Source organism: Eubalaena glacialis, chromosome 2 (assembly GCF_028564815.1).
Source record: "Eubalaena glacialis isolate mEubGla1 chromosome 2, mEubGla1.1.hap2.+ XY, whole genome shotgun sequence".
NCBI classification, from domain to species: Eukaryota; Metazoa; Chordata; class Mammalia; order Artiodactyla; family Balaenidae; genus Eubalaena; species Eubalaena glacialis.
In genome coordinates, this window is record NC_083717.1 from 111,107,896 (window position 1) to 111,129,118 (window position 21,223).

Here is a 21,223-nt window from a genome sequence, read left to right on the forward strand (position 1 = left end):
AGACTTTTTGATGATGGCCATTCTGAATGGTGTGAGGTGATACCTTGTTGTGGTTTTGATTTGCATTTCCCTAATAATTAGCTATGTGGAGCATCTTTTCATGTGCCTATTGGCCATCTGTATGTCTTCTTCAGAGAAATGTCTATTTAGGTCTTCTGCCCATTTTTTGATTGGTTTGTTTGTTTTTTTGTTATTGAGTTGTATGAGCTATTCATTTATTTTGGAAATTAAGCCCTTGTTGGTCACATTATTTGCAAATATGTTCTCCTAGTCTGTAGGTTGTCCTTTCGTTTTGTTGATGGTTTCCTTTGCTGTTCAGCATCTGTATTTTAGAATGCAGGAGCTAAATGCTGATTTCACCACTGAGGCATTTCTAAGAGGCCACACTTGCTGTGCTTGACTCTGGAGCAAGGACTGTAAAACAGGCCACTCTGTAAAGGGATCCATGGTGGCCTTTTGACATTAGCCTTTTTGGTCACAGAGTTCACTACTGAGTGAACTTTCGGCTTTAGAGGGCAAGACTTGTTTTCAGCTGGCCTTTCTTCACGAACAAATCTGAACTATCAGATACATTTAATTTTAAAAGCCCATGGCAGGTCCATTTGGTTAAATCTATGGAGCTCACAGTTGTATCTCTGGAGTCACGTGACTACTGTAGGCCCTGTAGACATTTACAGTCATGCTAGATTAGTACTAATATTCTAACATGGAAACTTGCTAGACTTAATGATCTGAAAGCTGGAGTTACCAGAGGCTTGGAAGCTATGGCCAGAGAGAGTCATTGTTTTAAACATTACCATGTCAGAGTTTCAATTTTTAGATTTCGAATTCTTAGTCAATTATTGTGTACTGGCACTGTTTATCGTGTGCAGAGCAGATAAGATGTGAGAGTAGGGTCAGTGTGAAAGGAAATGGGGATCAAAGACGCTTTTGGGTAAATCAAGGGTCTTTCGCCCTTCATTCTTGCTGCCGTCTGTCTTGATTAGCTCACACTTGACTAGTTCACCAGAATGAAGAGACAACACTATTGTACTCCTGGTTCTTCAGATTTAATTAGACTTTTTTGGTGGCTGGCCTTTCATAGAAGATGGGTTCCTTAATGGAGTGTCTTGCTGGCTCTTCACATCGTAGGCATGTCAGCAGTCACATATATCTGGTCTTTAAAAATCTTAAAACCCAAAAGAGATAGCGTTTACTATAAACTACATTATTAGCCTAATTATACATTTTTTTTTACATTTGACATAACATAATTATTACCTTATTCCAAAAGAGAACTTTTGGAATCTTCAGTTTATGGAATGTGTTATTAGCAAGTATGAAAGAAATGTATGAAAGAAATGCATAGAAATGAAAGAGTCCAATTTTACCACCTAGCACTGATTTTTGATAGTCTCATATTTCTACTATTACAACATAGCCGCATATCATGAAATGGTGTGACACTCTTATATCTGTTCCGTCCTGAGATTAGTTTCTTTCCCAGGTTATTCACTGAACTTCAACCACCCCTCTTAATTAAAAATGTAAAAATTTTAAAAATTAAAAAATTATTTTGATCAAGCCTATGGATAGCCATAAATTTTAAAGTAAAAGTGTTTCTTATAAGGCTTATTATGAGAACAGAAATCTTTTGCTCTCTTTTCCTCCATGATCATTTTTTTCTTTGTTCCCAGGAAAGCTCAAAAGTCCTTGTAAACTGTCCAGTAGGTGGCGGCATCTAGTTAAAATAGTACTTTAAAAGCATCTCTTGAAGAATTTAGAGCCAGGCTTATTTGGACTTGAACTTTAAACACAAATGTATAAATACCCAAACCTACTTTTTGCTGTTCTTATTTTTTCCCTTTAAACAAAGGGAGAAATCTTAGGATGAGTATTCTTCTTTATTTCTCCCAGTCATTTCCTTAACTTCTTTCTTAAGAGTAACTCGAGGGACTTTGGGCTAGTGGCAGAATGGCAATTTCCAACCTGTTTTCCCACCCCCTAAACACAAAATGCATCCTTTGGGGATGTTATAGTCCCTTTATAACATCACAAATAAACAATAACAAGAAAAAAGAAAAGATACTTGTTGTGTATTTAGTTTTATTTATAGGAACTAAACACAAATGGGGTGTTGACTCTAAGAGAAAGATAAACACCACATTAAATTGATTTCTTTTTAAACCACATTTTGACTTCATAAACCAGAGATAATATCCTCAAGTACTGAGGTTTCAAAGTGGACAGTATTGCACTTGCTAGAGATTTCAGAAGTGTTTTAAAAGTCTGTCTCACCACATTTTTGAGGGATCACTTTAAAGCTTTTCTAGAGAAATGTGAAAATCATTTACCATACCAGGAGTTTTCCCTTAGTTTTTAGCATTTATCTGATGGATAGAGATAGAATTCACTACTCTCTGAGACAAATATATCTAGTGATAGGATTGCTTGTTATCGATGTTTTGGATAGAGGTTATTCTTTTTTGCCTTTGTCACTTTTGCCCTTGTGTTTACAGCTCCAATGTATAAGTACATGTAAGCACAAAACAGTGGCACTTTAATCAATCAGATTTCTCAAAATTTGTAAATACCTCTTTCAAAATGATTTTCTGTGAAATTCAGGAAAACGTTGCTTCTGCTCTTGCATGTTAAGATTAAATATTCCAAGAAAATTTGGTAGTCTCTTTCTGCTCTGATTTGCAGAGGACTTGGGGAGAAAAATCACATAATTGTGCTGACTGGTACAGCTAAGGATTTTTGGTTTTTAACCTCTGTTATATTCTCAGTATTGCTTAGCAATTTCTCTTACATTCTCCAAAGTGGCTCTTCCAAATTGTTACTGTGTATTTAACCTCCCATCCTCTCATGCAAGTCCTTTACCCTGGCAGTCTTAGGGTTCAGAGAAAATGCACCAACTGGTTGCAAAAATGCACCCTTCCACGTTCTTGCTTTCTGTCTCCAAATTGCACTCTGACTGTGCTCCTCTACCCTCTTCCCTCTTCCCTTAGATGGAGGGCAGGTGCTCTTCTTCTCCAAGGCCAAAGTCAATAATGTCCCATCCCTTTCACTCTGCTCCTGCCTCCTGATCCATCAATTTTTCTGTCTCTTACCTAGAGCTTCATCTCTCTTGTCTCCTCTGGGTCCTTCCCTTCAGCTAACCAGGCTTAAATGTTCTGGCCCTAAAACAGAATCAAAGAGCCATCAAACCAACCAAACATACAAATAAAACCTCCTCCCTCGGTTCTTCACCCTGCTCCCAAACAGGTACCATTCGGTTTCCCTCCTCTCCTTGAAGGTCAGACTCCTTGAGAGAATAGTCCACACCTACTAGTGCTACTTGGTCAACTTCCATTTACTTCCCAACTGTATTTTCTCCTATCACACTACAGAAACTACTTCATCAGTGGTCCTCCTAAATTCTAAATCTAGCGACATCCTCCCAATTTTCATCCTATTTGATATCTCTGTCGCATCTGACACAGTTGACCACTCATAGAATCGTAACATTTTTTTTTTTTTTTTTTTTTACTGGACTCATTATTTCCTGCTGGTTCTCCTCTCCCCCTCCTTATTTTCCATGGTTGAAACCTATTTCTTCTTTTGTATATTTTCGCTATCTTGGTTAATGGTTTCATCATCCATCCAGTCTTTGTGATGGCTAATTGTATGTGTCAATTTGACTGGATCACAGGATGCTCAGATGTCTGGTTAAGCATTATTTCTGGGTGTATCTGTGAGGGTGTTTCTGGAAGAGACTAGCATTTGAATTGGTAGACTGAGTGAAGTGAATACTGTCCTGATTGTGGGTGGGCATCATCCAATCCTTTGAAGGCTTGAATAGAACTAAAATGTAGAGGGGGGGGGTGATTTGCCCTCTCTATGCCTGACTGTTTGAGTTGGGACATTGATCTCCTCTGGCCCTCAGTGATAATTCTTTTATTTATTCTAATTATCTTTAGTTGTTTGCTTTGAGTCTTGTTAGTTTATGATCACCTGGAAATAATACTAATTTTCAACACATTCCTATTCTGAGAACTTTATAAGGACATAGTGTTGAAATTTATTCAATGTATTTCAATATCTACTTAAAGTATTGTAAAGCTTTTTCTTCTTGACAAACTTATTTAATGTTTCAAAATTAATAGATTTAAATACTAAGTTAGTCTTTTATTCCGAGGTCAATGTATTTCTTGGTTATGGAGGATTATTATTTTAATTTAGTACCAGATTTGAATGGCTGAATTTATTCAGAATTTTTGCATCTGTATTTATAAGTGAAATTAGCTGTGTGTGTGTGTGTGTGTGTGCGTGCGCCCATGTGCATGTATGTCATGGTGTAGCAGGTAGAGGTGGGGTTGGTGGTGGTTGTGTGTATGCTTTGTCAGTCTATGTTAGCTTCATAAAATGAATGGGGCTAGCTGTCCATTTATTTCTATGCTTTGAAACAGTTTATATAACATGGGGATTATCTGTTCCCTAAAAATTTGAAAGATTTCACTGGAAAAACCATCTGGTTCAAATAATTTCTTGGAGGTGATTCTCTGATTCTTTTCTCAGCTTCTTTCATATTTACTATTGTGTTACAGTTTACTTGTCTTCTGGAGTCAATTTTGGCAATATGTCCATGTCACTGAGATTTTAAAGTATCCATTTCACTGAGATTTAAAATTTTACTAATAAAACTTCATATAGCATTTAAAAATGATAATTCTCCTTCTTATTGTTTATATGTCCCATTTCTAATTTCTAATTTTGTTGTTTGTTTCTCTTTTTAATCTGGAATTTTTGTAGAGTTAATTTTTAATTTTAGCACAGTTTTAGATTTACAGGAAAAATATGAAGAAAGTATAGAGATTTTCCATATACCTGCAATGAGTTTCCCTTTTATTAAGATTAGTATGGTACATTTGTTACAATTAATGAACCAATATTGATACATTATTATTAACTAAAGTCCATACTTTATTCAGGCTTTTAGTTTTTACCTAGTGTCCTTTTCCTGTTCCAAGATCCCATCCAGTATACCACATTATGTTTACTCATGTCTCCTTAAGCTACTCTTGGCTACGCACTTTCTCAGACTTCCCTTGTCTTTGATGACCTTGGCAATTTTGAGCAGTACTGGTCAGGTATTTTGTAGAATTTCCAGCAGTTATGACTTATGTCATGGTTTTCACATGGTTAGATTTGTATTGTATGTTCTTGGGAGGAAGACCATAGAGTTAAAGTGCCATTTTCATTACATCCCATCATACTATCAATATAACTTATCACTGTTGGTGTTAACTTTGATCACCTGGCTGAGGAAGTATTTGTCAGGTTTCTCCACTGTAAATTTTCTCAATAGTTCACCTTTTCCATACTGTCTTCTTCAGGAGAAAGTTACCATGCGCAGCCCATACTTAAGGAGTGGGGAGTTATGCATCACTTCCTTGATGGCAGAGTATTTACATAAGTTATTGTGAATTATTCTTTATTTTTATTTTTAAATTTTATTTATTTTTAAAATTTGGCTGCCCTGGGTCTTCGTTGTGGCTCGTGGGCTTCTCTAGCTGTGGTGCGGGCTCAGTAGTTGCGGCATGCAAGCTTAGTTGCCCCGTGGCATGTGGAATCTTAGTTCCCCGACCAGGGATTGAACCCCTGTCCCCTGCATTGGAAGGCGGATTCTTAACCACTGGACCACCAGGGAAGTCCCATTGTGAATTATTCCGCATGGGAGATTCATCTAGTCTCCTTATTTATTTATTTATTTATTTCACTATTGACTTGTGGATATTTGTTTATACTTTGAATTATTTTATTGCTCAAAATTTTACAGCTTTGACCATTGGGAGCTTGTTCAGTTGACTCTTGTGTCCTTTTGTCATATTTCCTCCATTGTGAGTTTTGTTTTGCTGTTGTTGTGAGCACTTCCTCACTTTCTGGCTTCAGACTCATCTTCTATGTTTCTTACCTGAGTCCTAGAATCGGCCGTTTCTCCAATCAGCTGGTTCCTCTTATTGGAGAATGATACTAGAAACCAGATCTGGATGCTAGGTGTGCTTGCTGTTATTGGGGAGTTGTTGACTCTAGGCCTTCTGAGAAAGGAAGTATTTGTGTGTATGCTAACCTGTTACACACTTATCTATAAATATTTCTATGTGTAACCATCTGTATTGGTATTAGGCTAAACATAGGTTCATACTTATGTCTCTGACTTTATTACCCCATGGATCATTCTAGCCTTTTCTCTTGCTTATCTGTAACCACCACTCCAACAGTGAAAAACCTGGCTCTCATCATAGGCCATCCATTTACTTAATTGTTCAGTTCTACTGTATGTGTGTAGTGATATCAGAATTGCTGACCTGTACCCCACAGGACATAACCTCATCAACCGGAGTACAGAGCTCACGTGCAGTTTCTCTTGCCTTTAGTCTTGCAGACTCTACTCATTTCCACAGTTACTTAAAGTGAGCATTTTTCCCTTCACCCCCTTCAGTGAAATTATTTCATACATTGATAACACAGTTAGATTGTTTGATCAAATTCTGTATTTTATCCTGGGATTCTGTGACATCCTAAATAATCTTTTGAATATTGCATACCTTAAGGTTCACTCTCTGTGCTGTGAAGTTATAGGTTTCCAAAAATGTACAGTGTCATGTAACCACTGTTACAGTATAATACAGAATAGTTTTACCGCGCTTAAAGATCCCCTGTCTGGATGAATGGATAAAGAAGATGTGGCACATACATACAATGGAATATTACTCAGCCATAAAAAGAAACGAAATTGAGTTATCTGTAGTGAGGTGGATGGACCTAGAGTCTGTCATACAGAGTGAAGTAAGTCAGAAAGAGAAAAACAAATACTGTATGCTAACACATATATATGGAATCTAAAAAAAAAAAAAATGGTCATGAAGAACATAGGGGCAGGACGGGAATAAAGATGCAGATCTACTAGAGAATGGACTTGAGGACATGGGGAGTGGGAAGGGTAAGCTGGGACAAAGTGAGAGAGTGGCATGGACATATATACACTACCAAATGTAAAATAGATAGCTAGTGGAAAGCAGCTGCATAGCACGGGGAGATCAGCTTGGTGCTTTGTGACCACCTAGAGGGGTGGGATAGGGAGGGTGGGAGGGAGGGAGATGCAAGAGTGAAGAGATATGGGGATATATGTATATGTATAGCTGACTCACTTTGTTATAAAGCAGAAACTAACACACCATTGTAAAGCAATTATACTCCTGTAAAGATGTTAAAACAAACAAACAAACAAAACAAACAAAGGTCCCCTGTCTGAATCGCCATTCAACTCTCCCTTCTTCCCCCAAACCTCTAGCCACCACTGATTTTTTTGCTGTCTCTCTAGTTTTGCCTTTTCCAAATGTTGTATAGTTGGAATCATTCCGTATGTAGCCTTTTTCAGAGTGGGTTCTTTAACTTAGCAATATACAGTTAAGATTCATCCATGTGTTTTTGTGACTTGATGGCTGATTTCTTTTTGTTACTAAATATTTCATTCTATGGATGTACCACTGTTTGTTTTTCCCTTCATCTATTGAAAGATATCTTGATTGCTTCCAGTTTTTGATGATTATGAATAAAGCTGCTTTAAACATTAGTGTGCAGATTTTGGTGTGGACATAAAATTTCCATTTTGGGGGGTAAATATATAGGAGCAGGATTGCTGGATCATACAATAAGTGTTTAACTTTGTAAGGAACTGCCTGTCTTCCAAAATGGCCGTACCATTTCATATTCCCACCAGCAAAAATGAAAGTTCCTATTGTTCTGCATCCTTGTCAGCAATTGGTATTGTCAGTTTTTTGGATTTTAGCCATTCTAATAGGTATATATTGATATCTCATTGTTGTTTTAATTTGCATTTACATTTCCCTAATGACAAAGCATGTTGAGTATCTTTTCAGGTGCTTGTTTGTCATATGTATATTTTCTTTACTGAGTTGTCTGTTTAGATCTTTTGCCCATTTAAAAAAATTAGATTGGTTGTTTTCTTGTTGAGTTTTAAGAGTTCTTTGTATATTTTGGATACATCTCCTTTCTCAGATATGTGTTTTGCAAACATTTTCTCCCAGCCTGTGGCTTGTAATTTCCTTCTCTTAACAGTATCTTTTGCAAAGCAGATGTTTTAAATTTTAATAAGCTTAACTTACCAATTTTTTCTTTCATGGATCGTGCTTGTGGTGTTGTATACAAAAACTCATCACTAAATTGAAGCTCATATAGATTTTTATCCTGTGTTTTCTTTTAGAAGTTTTATAGTTGTGCATTTTACATTTAGGTTTATAATCCAGTTTGATTTAATTTTTGTGAAAAGTATAAGGTCTGTATCTATGTTATTCTTTTTTTATTTTTATTTTTTGCATATGGACATCCAGTTGTTCCAGCACCATTTGTTTAAGAGATTATCCTCTCTCTATTCAGTTGTTTTGCTCTTTTGCTAAAGATTAGTTGACTATATTTTTGCAGGTCTATTTCTGAACCCTCTATTCTGTTGCAGTGATCTATGTGGCTGTTCTTTTGCCAATACCATGCTATCTTGATTACAGTGAGTGTTTTCTCTTTTTAAAATTATGCTTGAGGATTTTTCTTTTTATACCTTTGTGAACCAGTTTTGAATTTCTTTGCTAATTCTAGCAATTACCTTTCTTTCTTTTCTTGAACTTGTTATTGTTTTCTCTAGCTTCTTCAGTTAAACTAGTTAAGCTCATTTTATTTTCTCTTAAAATATGCGTCTGCTAGGGCTGCCATAAAAAAAATACCACAGCCTGGGTGGCTTAAACAGCAGAAACTTATTTTCTTACAGTTTTGGAGGCTAGAAGTCTAAGATCAAGGTACTGGAAAATTCGTTTTTGGGGGAGGTCTCTCTTCCTGGCTTACAGACGGCCACGTTCTCACTGTGTCCTCACATGACCTTTTCTCTGTGCACAAGGGAAGAGGAGGAGCGGGGTGAAGATATCTCTGGTGCCTCTTCCTCTTCTTGTAAGGATACCAGTTCTATCGGATTAGTACCCCACCTAATAACCTCATTTAACTTTAATTACCTCCTTAAAATACAGCCACACTGGGGGTTAGGGCTTCAACGTATGAATTTTGGGGGGTTACAGTTCAATCCATAACAATATGATAAAAGCACCGTTGCTATGAATTTGTTTCTGCATATAGATTTAGCTCTGTACTACATTCTTTGGTGTATGGTATCATCATTATTCTCTACAGGTTGTTATTGTACTCTTATTTCTTCATTGACCTTATAGTTAATTAGAAAATGGTGCTTTTCCCTTGTTCTCCAGGATTTTTTTTAAGCCCTCTGTTTTAAAAGCCAATGTGGAAATCTATAACACTGTGGGCATTGTTTTGATATTTTGAGTTTATTGAAATTTTCTCTGTAGTCTAATAGGGTGGTTCTTAATTGTAGGGGACATTTGGATGTGTGCATTTTTGGTTGGTGTCATGATGTGCAGTGGGAAGAGGTCTGTTTCTACCTAATCGGGGCAAGTGAGAACTTCTGGTTCTCTTCTGTGCCACAGGCCAGCCATACCATTGTGTGTCATATGTTTCTCTGTGTGTGTGTGTTGGGGTCGGGAGGAGAGAGAGAGAGGGAGAAAGAAAAGGTGAATATATTAGGCCCTGTCTTCCTCTAAATATGCCACACTGCCATTGCTGCTTTGGAGCTGTCAAGGGTAGGTGTGGAGCACTGTGTGTGGGGTCTCCTCCCAAGTTCCAGGTATGCAGTGAGGCAGAGCCCACAGGGCTCTGGTTTTCCCATTCTCTTTGGTGATCTCTATCCAACTCCAAGATTTCACCTCCAATGGGATGAGTGCCAGGGAGCAGCCTCACGTGTGTGTCACTTGTGTCTTCTGCAAACTCATCCCCTCTGATGTTCTTCTAGGTCCTTCCCATTGTCTGGGATGGGCTTTCTTCCCTAGGTGGCAGGAAGCAACTTAAATCAATCCTGCAATCTTCCTCTTTTAAGACTCTTGTTAAAAATTGCACTCAAAACTTTTGAAAATTGTAAAGCACTATAAAATTGGAAGAGTCTTTCATTCAATAAAAAAAAAGTTAATAAAAAAATTGTGCTCAGTCTTTCAAGGTCTGGCCCTTGATCTCTCAAGGGAGATTTTTTTCCCCCCCGATGAATGTTTGTAGTGAGGAAATTTGAAAATTTTCCTATTAACTTCTAATTTTGATATAATTTCAGACTTAAAGTCTGAAGTGTGAAGAATTCTCAAACACCCTTTACTCAGATTCTCCAAGTGTTAACATTTACCACATCCTCTGTCTTCCTGTCCACAAGAGGACACACACATGCACACAAATCAGGAAATTAGTATCGATACAATACTATTATCCAATTGACACGCTTTCTTCATGTTTTGCCAGTTGTCACACTAAAATCCTTTCTAGCAAAAGAAAATTCAAGATAATGCATTGTATTTAATTGTCATGTCTCTTTAGCCATTCTTTGTGTTTTATGACATTAGCATTTTGGAAGATTATAGGCCTGTTAGTTTGTAGACTGTTGCCCAGTTTGGGTTTGTTTATGTTTCCATATATTGGGTTCAAGTTATGCATTTTTGGCAGAAATCCCACAGAAGCGGTACTGTGTTTTTCTCAATGAATCATATCAGGAAACGCATGATGTTGATTGTTCCATCACTGGTGATGTTAACTTTGATCATTTGGTTAAGGTGGTGTCTGCCAGGTTTCTGCACTGTAAAGTTACCATTTTTCTTTTTGTACTGAATAAGTTATCTCATGGAAGGATACTCTGAGGCTATTATCCTGTTATTCTTCAAACTTTCACCCATGAGTTTTATTATCCATTGATGATTCCTACCTGAATCAATTATTATTATGATGGCTACCAAATGGTTATTTTCTAATTCCATCATTTCTTCTACATTAATTAGAATGTTTTTTTTTTTACTATAAGGAAGAGCTTTCTAATGGAGGACTTTTGGAATTTAGAAAATGCTTTTTCTGTCTCAAGGAGTTGAGCTCCTGCAGTTGAGTCTGCCTTTTACAACTGTTGTCTTTTAAACTCAAGACTGAGCTATGAGGCTTTGTTCTAGGCTGTACCCATCTTCTGTCTGAGGCAATGACTACCCTGCGACTATGGGTGAAGGGCCACAGGGTCACACGAATGATTTCAGCCTAGGAAAAACCCCTGGGTTTAAAAGCTTCAGTATCACCTTGCTATAATAGTTTTTAGTATTGCAAGTTTTCATATTTTTGTGTCTTTATAGGTACTTTAGTATAAAATTGAGTGAAACTGCTATTAAAGAGGAATTATGTGATCAAAAATAAATATATTACCACTTTGGGTATGTGATGCAACTTAAACCAGTAACAGAATGTTGCCAAATTGCTGACTTGAAGAGCCTGCTTTAATGAATATTTTAAGACCTCTAATAGTAGTGGTTGCAAAACAATTAAAGTTTGAAAAGAACTTTAAACCTTTTTGCTTTTTGAGTAGCTTACCCCTGTCCCTGCAAGGCTTATACCACTAATTTGCTAGATTAACTCATCAAAGATTGTACAAGGATTATGGTTGTAATGTCAATCCTGGTGATGTCAGATTATTATGAATTCCAAATAAGGGAATTGGATGATGAATTTGTTTTTACTGTCAGAAGTTGTATGTTATGAACTTGATGGTGTTTGTGTGTTAGGGTGAATGTATCTTGCCTGTATTGTCTCCGAGTAGATGCTTGAATTAGGTTTGTTTCAGACGTAGGTGATGAATCCTGTAATATCTTCAAGACTTGTCATGTTTTCTTAAGCAAAAACATTTCTGTGCCATAACCTGGAAGATTCTCTCATATTAAGGCAAAATGATATTTATTTATGTTAGCAGTTTCTTGTAAATATACAGTGTCTAAAGTAGCTAGTAGAACATAAAACAAATTACATTAAACAAAAAGAGTTAAAAACCACAATTTCCTAATTTCTTTATGGGTATTATCCCAACAGAATAAATAAAAGAAAAGAAAGCTAACTGCTAAGTGTCTCTCCAGTTTTCTCTCTCAAGCACATTCTGTTATTTTAATGACTGACCATATATCTGAAATCTTCACCTTGGGGATCTAAAATAAAAAATAAAAACACAAAGTTATGCAGTGTGCACGTTCTCCGTATTAAGAATGTTAGAATTTGGGTACATTATCTCCAGATAATTAATGTGATATTTTATTGCGCCCTTGTACATCCTCTTTGTACAGAAGTTCTAGGGAAATTCTGTTGATTATCTTGATTGCTCTGTTTTGAGTGGCTCATGTGTCAAAGATGATTATCATTTCTACCTGAAAGTGACATTGTCTTAAGAAACATGTGTGGAGGGAATTGAGGAATATTGCAGAGAACATTAGATCTTATCTTTTTTAAAACAACTGTTCACATAAACAATTCCTTATTTATTTTGTGTGTATTGAACACGTGATTTTTAAATCAATAGATCCTTCTTGTTACGAGCATGAAGATACCTTTTTCTCTGTGTTTCACACTCAAGTCCCTCCAGAAGACTATGAAAACTGTATACAGAATGTCAATAAAGGTATGTGATTTTACATACTGTCACAAGAAGATACTAGCAGTATGTAGAAATATTCACAGATGAAATGATTTGATGTGATTTAATTCAGTGGTGAGTGGAAGTAGGTGAGGTTCTAGATGAAACAAGATTGGTCGTTATTGAAGTTAGTTGTTGAGGGTTCATTATACCAGTCTTTCTACTTTTGGATTGAAATTTTGTATAATAAAGAGCTAAAGAAGATCTGGCTGCAAGTAATGGTAACCTAGCTTTAAGTGAAAAAGAAAATTTATGGAAAGAATCCTGCTGGTAGACAGCTTCTTTGATTCCCAAGAACATATCCTGTGGCTAGTCATTAAGAGGGCAATTCAATTCCAAAATCCTAGAGAAGAGACCAACTGATCTATCTTGGGTTAGGTGCCCACCCTTGGTTCAACCAACTCATCCAACCCAGCAAGGGTTGGGGTCACTATAGGAACATGGCAGCTTCTACCCTGGATCACTACCAGGATGGAGAGGAGAAGAGGACATTTCTAGGGAGATAATTCCTACCAGACAATCTAAGGTTTTCTCCTACAATTTATTAAAAGTATATTTTAAAGAAACTATTATAAATGTAGACAGAGATGTATTTAATTTGATTTATTTTAATGTTGTATTGTTTAAGAGAATATGAAACTTCAGCTGAATGAATAGACTTCATATTTCAACTTAAAAGACTATAAACAACTTGGATTATGGGAAAAAGTTATATATTTTATATCTAAGAAGGCCACTCACCAAAAAAGTAACTCATACTTTAACTATTGATAGTTCATTAAAAAACAATCATGTTATTGATTAAAGAATAAAACCCCAATTATAAAGGATAGAAAAGTAAAACTTTTCTTTTGTCTGAAAAGAAATTAAATCCAGAGATCTCACCCTTTTCCTTGTTCTTTCCAGCTAGTGTTATCAAAATTTATTCTTTAATTATTAAATTTGTACTGAATCTTTGATAATAAGCTGTAAATACACCAATTGACTAGCTCCCTTAATCCTTTTTATTGAGGTAACCTCTCTTACAAAACAAAGGTAACTTTTAAGTAAGCCTTGTCTGCATTGAGCTACTGGCTAGTGTTTTTTTTCTGTTGGACTTTAATATGGCAATTTATCCTATTTTGTAAGGTGGACTCCATTTGTCATTTAAGAAGACTCTTCTTTATGTGTATTTTTAGAGCTTTAATGAAGGATTCACATAATTTTTTTAAAAATGCTTTAAATGTGACTACAATGAAAATAAGATATTTTATAAAGGGGATAAGAGTCCACAAGTATTTTTCTTACTCTTGTCTTGAGTACTCAGGGTCTGAACAACTCAGAGGCTGACTCAAATCTCTTTTCAAAGGTTGAGAAAAACTGATAAACTGAAATGGGTTTTAGGGGTTTGTGCAGATAGGATGTGGAACATCCAGGACACTTATGCCCAGACTTTGCTTAAAAGACAGGTTTGAACAAAAAGTTTATTGTTCTGAGAGGGTGATGGCAAATTAATAGAGTAACGGGTAATGACTCTAGTCTTTAGGGAAAGTTTTATTTCATATAAAGACTAAAATAAAATATATTTTAAAATTCCCATGACATCAGAGATTTCTCCTTTACATATATCACTTGAAGTTCTTTTCGTGTTTCCCATGATTCCAAAGGAATCAGCATAAGAAGTTTGATACAGGATAATGAATAACAAAAGAAGTTTTATGAGAACTTCATGGCAAATTATGGGAGCACATTTATCTTTTTAAGAATAAATCTCTGGGGAATTCCCTGGTGGTCCAGTGGTTAGGGCTCTGCGCTTCCACTCCAGGGAGCACGGGTTCGATCCCTGGTCGGGGAACTAAGATCCTGCAAGGCCTGTGGCGCAGCCAAAAAAAAAAAAAAAAAGAAAAAAAATCTCTGTATGTATTAAGTTTCTGAATCTGGAATTTAGAAGTACTTCTATGTGTGTTTTATTTCTTATATATTCTAATATATGCTTAAGGTAAAATTTTAGCATAATGGACAATTATAATTCTGAAAAAATTTTGAACTTTCTTAATATTAGATTTTACGTATGGTGTGGAAAGAAATGAGTCATTGATCAAAGCAGAAAAGAAACCTTTCTCAAATACAGAAAAGATTGAGCTCAGGGGTAAACACAGCCAGGATTTTATTAAGCGAAACATTGAGGTATGTACTTAGAAATTTAGAAGCCAGAATGTGGGATGAAATGAGCTGCAAGCATGGAAATAGTTGTGTTCATTGTCTTTAAATATATTTTTTGACCATGATGCACGTGTATGTAATTGAAACACTATATATAACTGATAGAAAAGTTTTATGAGCCAGTACTTAACTTCACTATTTTCTACTCCATCCTATCCTATTCTATCCCATCCTACCCCTTTTAAAATTGCTAGCTGCAACGTAATACATTTGTTTCATTATGCAGAAATGAATCTGGTTCCTGCAGTTTGAAAAACACTTATTTAGAAAATAGTTTTGGACAGTGTTTCCCAGATTTTAAATTGCATATTTAAAATCAATTTAAAATTGTTTTATTAAAGTAATGAGACTGATTTTATAACTGGTGCATTTAGAAATTTGAATGGAAAATTCTCCTGGCAGAGTTGGAGAGGCCAACTGGTTGTCTGCCCACTGCCCCTGCCCCTTCTGCCCAACTCCAGCTGAGCTTCCTGGCAGCCCGTCACTTGTCTCTTGCTCTGATTAGCTCCCTGATTTAGGGGCTCAACCTTGGTCTTACAGGCCCTGCGGTCTCACTTGGTTTGTCCTTAAGGCAGACTTAGACTAACTAAGGGCACAGGAACTTTTGTATTAGACCAGAATGCGAATTAATTTATAGCAAGAAATATAAGTATGGTGGACAGAAGGCTCATGGCAAACCACTCAGGCAGTTAAGTCACTAGAAAGCTACATTGGTGAGTATGAAGTATTAAGAGGAGAGAGTTAAGTAATTCTTCATAGTTCAAGCCTGATGCTTTTTCCACAATTAGCACGTCGTTTCTAGGCAGACTGGATTCATGGGTCAGCCTGCTGCTGTCAGGACTGACCTCTGGGACTCTCGATTTTTCTGTGCTCCATTTTCGTATGATCTGAAGGAGACCTTCTCCAGCTTGCTCTGTCTCTTTGCGCTGGCTCATTGTATGTTGATTTAGTGTTTAATTTTCCAAGAGCAGAGTAGGGTTTTCCCCATATCCAAGTTCTTGCTGACACAGACAGCAGCTCCACCATATATTTCCCTTTTTCCCTTTTAACAATAGTAACTGAATCTTATTTAAACTCCTGATATGATATTCTTGAAATTTTAAAGCAGTTTCATTTAGTGAATATGTGCCACATAGGAAGTGGTAAGATTCCTTCCAAATGTCTCAGCAAATATGTTTTTGCATTGATACATATTATATAAAGAGAGGTTTGCAAACTGCCCATGTTTTATTTTTTAAATAAAATGTTTGTTGAAATGGTTGAATATCTTTGCTTGGAGAATGGACCTCTATCAAAAATTTGGCATAAAGTAAAATTACCTAGCAAATGAAAATGCCTAATCTCACAAATTTTACCTTAGTGTTTCTGTATTGTAGAAGCCGCAGGTCCCATTTTTATTTTTCCTGAACTGTGAATTGCTTTCAGTATTTAATATTTTCCATTCATACATTCTGTAGTTGGCCAAGAATTCAGGACAACCAGTGGTTATGATTGACAGAGAGAAGAAAAGGCTGTTTGAACTTTTGAAGGACTTGGATAACAGTGATTCGGGGCTGTCCAGTTCTGAGGTAAGTAAACTCTGATATTCCACAAGCTCTACACTTCTTAATTTTTATTTCTTTAATCATGTTATTGACCCATTAGCATAAATTTATAGTAATTTTTCAAATTATGGAGCAATATTTCTGACTTTAAAAAATCCCGTTTTATAAATTTATTTTTACCTAAATTTTCCAATTTATTCTTGCCGATTCATTATTGACTCTCCTATGTCATTATAAGAGTGACTACAATTGGCTTTCATAATAATAACCTCTGCCTGTGATGTGATGGGCTTGGTCATTGATGACATAGAATTGTGCTTCTCTGGATCCTTTTATTTTGGACATTTCTTATTATCCCTAAACTGGTTGCATGATATTTTAGCGTAGTCTTCAGTAATCCTGAAGAGCACCATCCTGCTCCTGCCCAGGTAACGCTGGGCATCTAGTTCCCTGAAGAGTCTGGGGCGAGCACAGACTTAGTCTAAGGAGGGGAAAAGCATGAATCCAGGGTGCGAATGCGGGTATTTATAGGGCCCAGACAGGTCACATAAGGAGTGCAGTGGCTCAGCGTTTGTGCTTGTTTGCATACTAAACTTATAGCCATACTCTTTTTATTTATTTATTTATTTAAGTTATTTCTGAGATATACATTTTAAAGTAATAACTAGAATTATGACTTATAACATTATATCAGAACATATAAGATTTTTAGAAATTTCATGTAATGTCTGAAACATTTATATTAACATATTTCCATACAAATAACCCCCAAAAAGTTTAGTATTAGTTGTTTTTTTTGTTTGTTTGTTTTTTTATACTGCAGGTTCTTATTAGTCATCAGTTTTATACATATCAGTGTATACATGTCAATACCAATTGCGCAATTCAGCACACCACCATCCCCACCCCACTGCGGTTTTCCCCCCTTGGTGTCCATACGTTTGTTCTCTACATCTGTGTCTCAACTTCTGCCCTGCAAACCGGTTCATCTGTACCATTTTTCTAGGTTCCACATATATGCGTTAATATACGATATTTGTTTTTCTCTTTCTGACTTACTTCACTCTGTATGACAGTCTCTAGGTCCATCCACATCTCAACAAATGACTCAATTTCGTTCCTTTTTATGGCTGAGTAATATTCCATTGTATATATGTACCACAACTTCTTTATCCATTCGTCTGTCGATGGGCATTTAGGTTGCTTCCATGACCTGGCTATTGTAATATTCTTACTTCTACAAAGAAATACATTCTCCTGTGTGCCTTGAAGCTCTTAGCCTTGTCATCTAGTTTTTATTCCCCTATGTTTAATAGAGATGATGTGGTAAATGCTGCTGGCACCCTGCCCAGATCCCTTTTACCTGGCACATGTGTGCATCCATCCCCCTGCCCTGTGCCACGGGTGAACAGCTGCCTCCTTCCCTGGAGAATTGCCCTGGGCTAAATGGGAGCTGACCAGCCCAGGACAGCAGCCCCCGCCTCCCCTCATGTCCCCTCACCTTGAGATGGGATTAGCTGTGCCCTGCAGTTTGTCTTCCACCTCTTCCCCAGGGGTCACCCAGTCTTCAGCTGAGACCACATCCTCGCCTAGCTTTGTTCCCTTGTCCTAGCCTGCTCCCCTCACACCCCTAATCCTGAAAACATCCCCCCACTAAGTCACTTAAACAAGAATCTCTGCCTCAGGTTCCAGATCTAGGGAACCCAGCCTAAGACATGTAGGTTCAGAGGGTAGGTTTTGCTCTGGTTAAAAAGCAGAGCATGTGCAGCAATATCTGTAGCCAGTGGGGGGAGAGCGTGCCGGTCCATGGCTGCTGCTGCGTGGAAATCCCGCCCAGGGCTGCCTGGATCCTCCAGTTTGTCAAGAGAAGCTAGAAATTCAGATTAAAAGAAAAAAAATAACAGTTCTCCATCATTCCCACTCCAGGAAAGGCCAGTGTTGTACTGGTATATGTTCCTCCAGGTTATGTGTTCACAGCTGACACTGTGGTCGGTAGAAATGGAGTCTCCAGACACTGCAGGTGGTAGCGGAGCGTGGTTGTGTGTGCTGGCTTTGGCAGTCTGTTGTCACCCAGGCTAGAACGCAGGATCCATCATTTCTCAGTTCTGTCACCTTGGGAAGTTATTTCTCTTCACCTCAGTTTCCCCCTAGTTCTGGAGAGAAATCTAAGGTGGTCTCACTGGCCTAGGATCAGTGTTGGCAGGGGACTGCATTCCTCTCTGGAGGTCCTTCAATAATTAATTAGTCTCTAAAATCTTATATCTTAACAGGACAGGATCTTTTATTTCCCTCTTCTCCCATTTCCTCTCCTCCAGAATGTATTGAAATCACCTGGAATTTTAGTTCCAGGATGTTAGTTTTTCCCTTTATTTAATAAATAAATAAATAAATAAATAAATAAATAAATAAATAAATAAATAAATTTATTTATTTATGGCTGTGTTGGGTTTTCGTTGCTGTGCGCGGGCTTTCTCTAGCTGTGGTGAGCGGGGCCTACTTCTCGTTGCGGTGCACGGGCTTCTCATTGCGGTGGCTTCTCTTGTTGTGGAGCACGGGCTCTAGGCGCATGGGCTTCAGTAGTTGTGGCACGTGGGCTCTGTAGTTGTGGCCTGTGGGCTCTAGAGCTCAGGCTCAGCAGCTGTGGTGCACGGGCTTAGTTGCTCCGTGGCATGTGGGATCCTCCCGGGCCAGGGCTCGAACCTGTGTCCCTTGCATTGGCAGGCAGATTCCTAACCACTGCACCACCAGGGAAGCCCAGAAGTTTTTCCTTTTAAAAACAGTTTGCTTCTTATATTTTAGGAATCTTTCTCAATAGTAGCCAAATTTTAAAATCACGTCATTACCTGTGTATTTAAGCTCAACTAATTGTTTATTTGTACAAATCGTTTTTCCTGAGTTATTCTTCTGGAGTTAAAAAAAAATTTCCCTGAAATAATGATGGTGTGTAGATAAATTTTTGAGTGTTTGCCTATTCAAAAATTTATTTTTCCCTCATTTGAATGATAGCTTCAAATGGTGGTAGCTAAATCCTAGATGCAAAATCCTTTCTTTCTGGGAGCATCTAGGATTTTCTCTTTATTTTTGAGTTCACAGATTTTATCAGAATGTATTTTATGTGTGTCTTTAAAAACATTTTTGTTCCTGCATGGTACCTTGTAGGTAGGCCCTTTTTATCTGAAGGTTCAAGTATTTTTTCTGTGGAGAAAATTATCTTATTTCTTCCCTTCTATCATCTCTTTTTCTTTCCTTTTGGACTTCCTATAAAGTGGGATATCAGTTGGGAATGGGATTGACTTCAGGTAACAGAAAACTTTATAAACAGTGACTTCAGCAAGAAGTTTATTTATTTTTTTCAGTAACAAGAAATCTAGGTATAAGTAGCTAATGTCTTTTGACCCATGTTTGTAGTGTGGTTTTGTTTTTAGGTGTGCAAGATTGCTGCTATATCTGTATGTAATGTGTTAATTTTCCAGGCAGAAAGAAGGGGGGAAGGGGAAGGAGAAAAGAGACTCCTCTGAAGTTTTGCCTTTTCCTTCGGGAAGATGTGGTGTCCCCACGACTTCCACCTGCATCTCACTGGCCAAGCTGTCACTTAGTCATTTGTTTGATACAGCTCTGCAAGCGAGACTGGGGATTCAAGTATTTTATTTTCTCTTTTTTTGTAGCAGAGGAAGGCAAGAAAGGAGGAGATTGGAAAAGGGGACTAGGTCAGTCAAGGTACCAGCCCATAGATGGGTATAGAATCTCCTGGATCTCTCCTCCAGGTCTTAAAATATTTTTCTCATAATCTTTATCTTTTTTGTCATTTTCCTCATATAAGTTCATTTTATGGTTTTCCTAGTTGGGTTTCAAACATCTCTATTCTGCTACTTAGCTATGCAGCCCTCTTTTGAGATTGTTGTTGTTATTTTTACAGTTACTATTGTTTTTAAACTAATATTTGCTGAGAGTTCTTTCTGTAAGTCCTCCGAGGAGAAAGTGTCCTTTCTTATTACCTGATGTGGGAGATTTTATACAGAGATTCTATGAAGCCATGTAGGTGGTGGCACATGTTGGAATAGAGATTTAGTGGAGGAAGATGTGAATGTGGCAGGAAGCATTTAGGAACACTTTGAGGAAGGGACCGATCTACTGTTTTTCTCAAACTGTACGAAACTTCTTGCCACGCTTCACATTTGCTGTAGTCTTTCAAGTGTCTGTGTGCCCATTTCTTTATGGAGTGCTCCACCACTTCGTCTCTGACAGATCCAACGTAAAAAGGATGACTAACATGATAATTATGTTTGAATTCCACAGAACTCATGCCCGCTGGTTGTTCCTTACAGTGGTATGTTTGACTGTATGGATGTAATATTCTCTTAAATTTCTCTAGGATAGGTAGAATTTTTTAAAAGATTTCCTTCTAGGTAGGGAACTCATACTTGCAACTAATGGCTCTCCCCAACGCTGGAAGCCTCTACTGTCACCCTTCCCAACAAAATGGATTTTGCATCAGATCTTAAATTACTCACGTCTAAATCAGTATTGAATGGGTCAGTCTGATTGTGGACCCTCATTACCGGTGTGAACCCTAGCTGTAAAGCAGGGTGGTGCAGAGCATTTCCTGGGTTCTGTCTTAGGGAGACAAGACTCCTACACATTGCAAATCTAGCCAGAAACACACATACCATCTACTACATGTTACACATAATTTCATTCTGTAACAGCATAAAGCATGAAACATTTAAATTTCTGTTGAATTTAATCTGCCATGTTCTTTTACCTCCAGTGTCATTAAAAAAGAATTCCATTCAAACAAGAATTTAAAATTTATTAACCAATATTTAGTCATTGATTCCATAGTTGTTTTTTTTTTTTGTCTGATTCTTTATTTCTCTTTTAGGTCATACAGTATTTATATCACTTTTAT

The 21,223-nt window shown here is 37.2% G+C and overlaps 1 protein-coding gene across 1 annotated transcript in view; it reads left to right on the forward strand.

Annotated features, from left to right (window-relative positions):
* The window catches only part of FSIP1 (fibrous sheath interacting protein 1), a 205,845-nt gene that overhangs the window by 32,030 nt on the left and 152,592 nt on the right, over window positions 1-21,223 (forward strand). The window contains exons 6-8 of the mRNA XM_061182261.1: window positions 12,455-12,553; window positions 14,610-14,734; window positions 16,228-16,338. Coding sequence (XP_061038244.1) covers window positions 12,455-12,553; window positions 14,610-14,734; window positions 16,228-16,338 — 335 coding nt within the window. The remainder of the gene's footprint in view (window positions 1-12,454; window positions 12,554-14,609; window positions 14,735-16,227; window positions 16,339-21,223) is intronic.